The 8,147-nt window shown below is 20.5% G+C and overlaps 1 protein-coding gene across 1 annotated transcript in view; it reads right to left on the minus strand.

The window, feature by feature from the left end:
* Positions 1-8,147, minus strand: part of LOC117174526 (VPS35 endosomal protein sorting factor-like) — a 63,439-nt gene that overhangs the window by 4,537 nt on the left and 50,755 nt on the right. Inside the window, exons 16-17 of the mRNA XM_033363729.1 lie at positions 5,422-5,561; positions 5,164-5,325 (exon numbers count right to left, since the gene is read on the minus strand). Of these exons, the coding sequence (XP_033219620.1) occupies positions 5,164-5,325; positions 5,422-5,561 (302 nt within the window). The remainder of the gene's footprint in view (positions 1-5,163; positions 5,326-5,421; positions 5,562-8,147) is intronic.

Raw genomic sequence — 8,147 nt, forward strand, 5'->3', positions numbered from 1 at the left:
TATAACAAATTAGTTAAATTTTCAAACCAAAAAATTAATTCTTAACAGAAAATGTAATAGTTGATATTTTAATGAAGCGATTTTAATTTTAAATAAAAAGTAGTTTAATTCATCGAAAGGTAACAAATTTTTGAAGGTAATATTGGTATCTTCAGCCAAAAAGATGAATTTTCAACTATGAAGATTAATTTTCGACCCAAAAAGAAGAATTTTTAACGAAAAATATATTAGTTGACAACAAAACTGAAAGATTAATTTTCTATCAAAAACGACGAATTTTCAACTAAAATTATGAACCTTAAATAAAAAAAAATGATTTTATAACAAAGTTAAATTTTCACAAAAAAAAAAATGAATCTTCAATAAAAAAAATTAATTTTAAACTATGAAGATTAATTTTATATGAATTTTCAAACAAACATTAAATTTTTCAACTTATAAGGAATAAATTTCAAACTAAAAATGGAATATTTAAATTTCCAAATAAAAAACAAAAGAAAATAGTTCAATTTTTAAACCAAAAATATGAATTTCCACTTGAAATGGAACTTACTTATGAAGAATAAATTTCCAAATAAATATTGAATTTTTAATTTCCGAATAAAAAAACTTAATTTTGAACAAGGAAAACACGATTTAAAAAAAAGCAGTTGAATTCTCAACCAGAAAATTTTATTTCTCAATCAAAAAGTTAATTTTCTATCAAATAAATAAATTTTCAAAAAAATAGTTTTATTTTTAATCGAAAAGTTGAAATTTCAACCATTTTTATCAATTCTCAACAAAAAAGTTAAGATTCAACCAAATAGTCGAATATTTTATCATAAAAGACAAATTTCCTAGAAAATAGTTCAATTTTCATACCAAAAATATGAATTTCCACTTGAAATGGAACGCACTTACGAGAAATAAATTTCCAAACAAAAATTGAATATTTAAATTTTCGAAAAAAAATTAATTTTTAACAAAAAAATGCGATTTGTCAACAAGAACAAAAACAATTGAATTTTCAAACAGAAATTATGATTTTTTCAAAGTTTTTAGCCAGAAAGAAAACTATTTTAACCAAAAATACACATTTTCTACTCGCATTTTTAAAGAAAAAAATTGAGTTCTCTAATTGAATATCTACTGTAAAAGATCAAGTTTCTACTAAAAATAAAATAGCTACATTTTTGGTGAAAAAAAGTTTTAAAAAATTTAACAGTTAAATTTGTAACCAAAAAATCACTAAATGGATGAATTTTCAATCCAGAATATGGATTTTCAACCAAAAAGATTAAATGTCCCTTAAAAAAACATATTCAAAAAATGAAACAGTTACATTTTGAGTTAAAACAATATTTTTTAATAAAACAACTAATATTAAACCAAAGAAATTTTTCACCAAAAAGGTTAATTTTCTACCGAAAAAGATCAATTTTCAAAAAATCAATGAATTTTTAACTGAAAAAGATGGATTTTCAGCATAAATAGAATGGTTTAATTCTTAGTTGAATAAACACTTTTTCAACAAATAAATTAAATTTTCAACGAAACAAATGAATTTTTTACCAAAAAGATTAGATGAGTTAGAAAACAAAATTTCCAACAAAAAATTTAGTTAATTTTTTAATTTCATAAATTAATTGTTAATGAAAAAATGATTGACAAAAAAATTTTAATGTTAACAAAATATAATAATGTTGAACAAAAAAAAAAGTGTAATTTTAAACCAAACACATAAATTTTCAACTGAAATTATAACTAATTAAATTAATTAAATTAACTAAATAATTAAATTTTCAGAGAAAAAATGAATGTTCATTAAAAAAAAATGAATTTTCAACTAAAATTACGGAATATTCAATTCTTTTTCATCCAAGGAAAAAAAATTTCAATCCAACAGATCATAATTTTTAACCAAAAAGAAGAATTTTTAAACTGAGAGATTAACTTCTTTAAAAAATGTTTCTACCAAAAAAAGTCAATTCTCAACCAAAAAAGTAGTTTTTCTTAAAAACAAAATGTGAATTTTCAAAGAAATAAATGAGATTTTAATTAAAAAGGACAAATTTACACTAGAATTTTGCGTCAAAAATTTAATTCTTAGCAAAAAAAATCGGATTTTCAGAAAAATAGTTAAATTTTCGGTAAAAAAATTTCTTTTCATAAAAAAAAAACAAGATTTCCATTAAACAGCTCATTTTCAACCAAAGAATTGAATTTTCAATTAAAATGATAAAACGTCAAGAGAAAAATTAATTTTTAATAAAGTAGTTAAATTTTCAACCAAAGATGAATTGTAAATTACAATGATGAATACTTAACTGAGGTACTTCAATTTTCTACCAAAAAGAAGAATTTTTTACAAGTAGATTCAATTTCTAAGAAAAAACTTATTTTCTAACTCAAAAGTAGATTTTTTAACAAAATACTTGAATTTTTAACGAAATAAATGGATTTTAAATTTTAAAAAACAAATCTACATTAAAATTCTTAAATTTGGAACTAGAAAAGATCAATTTTCAATCCAAAATGAAACAGTTAAATATTCAACCGATGAAATTAATTTTCAATCAAATTGATAAATTTTCAACGAAAATTATGAATCTTCAATTGAAATAGTTAAATTTTGTGCTGAAAAGATAAATTTTCAATCATAAAGATTAGTTTTTTACAAAAAAAGACGAATTTTCCACAAAGTAGATAAATTAAAAAAAAAGTTGAATTTTCACAAAAATAAAATTAATGAATCTTCAACAAAGTAGTTAAATTTTCAACTAAAGATGAATTTTAAATTACAATGATGAATATTTAACTGGCTTACTTCAATTTAAAAACAAATATTTAAGCAAAGAGATTAAATTTCTAGGAAAAAAAATAATTTTCTAACTCAAAAGTGGATTTTTTTTACAAAATACTTGAATTTTCAATGAAATAAATGAATTTTTAATTTAAAAAGACAAATTTACGTCCAAATTGTTAAATTTAGAACTAGAAAAGATCAATTTTCAATCACAAATGGAAGAGTTAAATTTTCAGTCGAAGAAATTAATTTTAAACCAAATTCATGAATTTTCAACTTAAATGATGACTCTTTAACATAAATAGTTTAATTTTGTTTCAAAAAATATAAATTTTCAACCATAAAGATTAATTTTCTACAAAAAAGACGAATTTTCCACAAAGTAGATAAATTAAAAAAAAAGTTGAATTTTCACCAAAATAAAATTAATGAATCTTCAACCAAGTAGTTAAATTTTCAACTAAAGATAAATTTTAAATTAAAATGATGAATATTCAACTGGCGTAATTCAATTTTCAAAAAAAAAAAAATAATTTTTTAGCCAGGAGATTAAATTTCTAAGAAAAAACTCATTTTCTAACTCAAAAGTGGCTTTTTATCAAAATACTTGAATTTTCAACGAAATAAATATATTTTAAAATTAAAAAGACAAATTTAATTTAATTTATTTTAATTTTCTAAAAAAGAAGAAAATTTTTTCACAAAGTAGATAAATTTTCAACAACAAAAAAATAGTTGAATTTTTACCAAAATAAGATTAATGAATCTTCAACCAAGTAGTTAAATTTTCAACTAAAGATGAATTTTAAATAACAATGATGAATATTTAACTGACTTACTTCAATTTAAAAAAAATATATATTTAAGCAAAGAGATTAAATTTCTAGGGAAAAAAATCATTTTCTAACTCAAAAGTAGATTTTTTTTACAAAATACTTGAATTTTCAATGAAATAAATGAATTTTTAATTTAAAAAGACAAATTTTTGAATTTGGAACTAGAAAAGATCAATTTTCAATCAAAAATGAAACAGTTAAATTTTCAACCAAAGAAATTAATTTTCAATGAAAATGATGAATCTTCAATTGAAATAGTTAAATTTTGTACTGAAAAGATAAATTTTCAATCATAAAGATTAATTTTCTACAAAAGAAGAAAAAATTTCCACAAAGTAGATATATTTTCAACAACAAAAAAATAGTTGAATTTTCACCAAAATAAGATTAATGAATCTTCAACCAAGTAGTTAAATTTTCAACTAAAGATGAATTTTAAATAACAATGATGAATATCTAACTGGCGTACTTCAATTTTCAAAAAAAAATATATTTAAGCAAAGAGATTAAATTTCTAGGAAAAAAAATAATTTTCTAACTCAAAAGTGGATTTTTTTTACAAAATACTTGAATTTTCAACGAAATAAATGAATTTTTAATTTAAAAAGACAAATTTACGTCCAAATTTTTGAATTTGGAACTAGAAAAGATCAATTTTCAATCAAAAATGAAACAGTTAAATTTAATATTCATTTTTTTTTTTAATATTCATCATTGTGTAATTAATTTAACTAATGAAAAGATAAATTTTCAATCATAAAGATTAATTTTCTACAAAAGAAGAAAAAATTTCCACAAAGTAGATATATTTTCAACAACAAAAAAATAGTTGAATTTTCACCAAAATAAGATTAATGAATCTTCAACAAAGTAGTTAAATTTTCAAACAGAGATGAATTTTAAATTACAATGATGAATATTTAACTAAAGTATTTACATTTTCAACCAAAAAGAAGAATTTCTTAACAAAAAATTGATTACAAAAAAAAAGTACATGAAATTTCAACGATACAAATGAATTTTCAATTCAAAAAGACAAATCTGTCTGTTGAATTTTGAACGAGAAAAGGTCAATTTTACAGCCAAAATAGTTAAATTTTGATTTAAAAAAATTGATTTTTAAGAACGTATAGTTACATTAAAAAAAAAGATGAATTGTCAATTAAAATGTTGAATTTTCCACCAACAAAAATAATTATTAACCAAAGAGTTCAGCTTTTAACCGCACAAGTAACTTATTTTGCAAGAAAAAAGTGAAATTCCTAACAAAAAATGTACAAAAAAAATGACATCATAATCAATTATAATTCATAAATATTTCCTCTTCGAAATACAAATACCCTGTCCAAATGGAAATTATATTTCTTTACCAAAACTCCCTGTCCCAAAATAAAAACCATAATTTTTTTCACTCATTTCAGAATTAAATTACCGGTTTTTAAATTCAATCGAGACCCTGTATTTATTGCTTGATTGATAAACTGAGAGAAAAAAATAAAAAATAAAAAGTGGAATTAGATCTAAAATAAATTTAAGAACCTTGTCTACGTGATAAGGATAAGCTTCTTGAGTGAAGGTGCTTAAAAGGTCGAGAACCCTCAGGTAAAGATAAGACTTCGTTAGAGAATTTCCCTCAAAGCAGCGTTGAATGGCGTTAAGAAGTCCTCGCATTAAATATAAAACTCCATGTTCCGGACTGTCCTGTTTTAATTAAACAATTTTAATTTATTATTATTAAACTATCGATGAGAGAGTAATTTAATTTGTGATTTTTAACACACACAAAAAAATACTTACAGGAACAACAAGTAGAGTGGATACAAAGTTAGAAAGGTAGGAAAGCAAAAAAGGTTCTGTGCTTTTCTGCCTTCCATCAATATCGATACTTTTCGGCATTTCGGGCACTAAACTCAAAGCTGCTTTAAAACAGGCATCCGCTAAAAGAATTGATTGAAAATAACAAATTTGGTGCATATTTAGCTCAAATTAATATGCGTATTATATTAAATTCGATTCTAAATCGCTTTAAATTCCAAACTTTTTAAACAAAAATATTAAATTTTCAAGCAAAATTAATTTTCTATTAGAAATTAGAATTTTTCAACAAAAAACATAAAATATGAATTTGAATTTGAATTAAATAATTAAATTTTAAACCGAAAGAAGGATAAATTTATAACCAAAAATGATATAGTTAAATTTTCATTTTAAAAAATTAATTTTCAACCGAACAGATGAATTTTCAATAAAAATTACGAATTTTTTGATAGAATGTTTTAAAGAAAAGACGAATTTTCAACCGAAAATGAAATATTTAAATTTTTAGTTAGAAAACTTAATTTTCCAAGAAAAAAAACAACAATTTTTAACCAAAGTGATACACTTTCAACTGCAATGATGAATGTTCAACTAAAATAGAAGAATTTTAAACTAAAAAATACACATTTTTAGCGAAAAATGAAATAGTTAAATTTTCAGTTAGAAAAATTAATTTTCTTAGAAAAAAAAACAAGATTTTTTAACCAAGTTGATAGATTTTCATCTAAAATGATGAATTTTAAACCAAAAAAATTAATTTTAAACTAAAAAAGACACATAGTTATAAAAACTTACAAATAGTTAAATTTTCAGTTTAAAAAAATTAATTTTCAACCGAACAGATGAATTTTCAATAAAAATTACGAATCTTTTAATAGAATTTTTTAAAGAAAAGACGAATTTTCAACCAAAAATGAATTAGTTAAATGTTTAGTTAAGAAAATTAATTTTACACACAAACAAAAAATCTTTTTTTCAATTAAAATGATAAATTTTCAACTAAAATTACGAAACTTTCACTGCAATAGATGAATTTTAAACATAAAAGTAAAATTTTCAACTAAGACGATGGAATATTCAATTGAAACAGTTGCAAGAATTAATTTTAAAAAAAATCAATAAAATAATTACCAATGATTAATAATTAATAATTGAGTAGTTAAAATTTAAACAAAAAATACAAATTTCCCCAAAATTGATGAATTTTTTAATAGAATAATTACATTTCTATCCAAAAAATGTGAATTTCTACGAAAAGCATGGGTTTTCAACAAAACACATGAATTATCAAATAAATAGTTGAATTTTCATCCAAAAATGAAATATTTAAATTTTTAGTTAAAAAAATTATTTTTCCAAGAAAAAAAAACAACAATTTTTAATCAAAGTGATACATTTGCAACTGAAATGATGAATTTTCAACTAAAATAGATGAATTTTAAACTAAAAAATACACATTTTCAGCAAAAAATGAAATAGTTAAATTTTCAGTTAGAAAAATTAATTTTCCAAGAAAGAAAACAACAATTTTTAACCAAAGTGATAGATTTTCAACTAAAATAGATGAATTTTAAACGAAAAAAATTAATTTTAAACTAAAAAAGATCAATTTAAACTCAAGACTAAAATAGTTAAATTTTCAGTTTAAAAACTAATTTTGAACTTAATGAATGAATTTTCAATTAAAATAATGAATTTTTAAATAGAATGATTGGATTTTCAACCAAAAAGATTAATTTCTATAAAAAAAAATAGTATTAAAAAAATGAAATCTCAATCAAACAGTTAAATTTTCAACTAAAAAGGACAAATTTTTAACCAAAAATGAATTGGTTAAATATATAAATAATTTTAATTTAAAAATAAATATTCCGTTAAAAAAATTAATTATACCAACAAAAAAAAAACTTTTTTCAACTAAAGTGTTGGAATATTCAATTGAAATAGTTACATTTTCAGCTTTAAAGAATTAATTATAAAAAAAATCAATAAAATAATTACCAATTATTAATAATCAACAATTAAATAGTTAAAATTTAAAGCCAAAACATGAAGTTTCCTCAAAATCGCTGAATTTTTAAATAGAACAATTATATTTCTATCCAAAAATGTGAATTTCTACGAAAAGGATGGGTTTTCAACAAAACACATGAATTATCAACCAAATAGTTGAATTTTCAGCCAAAAATGAAATAGTTAAATTTTCAGTTAGAAAAATTAATTTTTCAAAAAACAAAAAAAAAACAATTTTCAACCAAATTGATACATTTTCAACTGAAATGATGAATTTTAAACAAAAAAAATTAATTTTAAACTGAAAAATACACATTTTCAGCCAAAAAGGAAATACTTAAATTTCCAAATAGAAAAACTAAGTTTTCAAACAAAAAAAAAACAACAACAATTTTGAACCAAATTGATACATTTTCAACTGAAATGATGAATTTTCGACTAAAATAGATGAATTTTAAACAAAAAGAATGAATTTTAAACTAAAAAAGACACATTTTGAAACAAAAATTAAATAGTTAAATTTTCAATTAGAAAAATTAATTTTTCAAGAAAAAAACAACAATTTCTAACCAAATTGATACATTGTCAATTGAAATGATGAATTTTCAACTAAAATATATGAATTTTAAACCAAAAAAATGAATTTTAAACTAAAAAATACACATTTTCAGCCAAAAATGAAATAGTTAAAT

The sequence above is a fragment of the Belonocnema kinseyi genome, chromosome 1 (genome assembly GCF_010883055.1).
Source record: "Belonocnema kinseyi isolate 2016_QV_RU_SX_M_011 chromosome 1, B_treatae_v1, whole genome shotgun sequence".
In the NCBI taxonomy this organism is placed as follows: Eukaryota; Metazoa; Arthropoda; class Insecta; order Hymenoptera; family Cynipidae; genus Belonocnema; species Belonocnema kinseyi.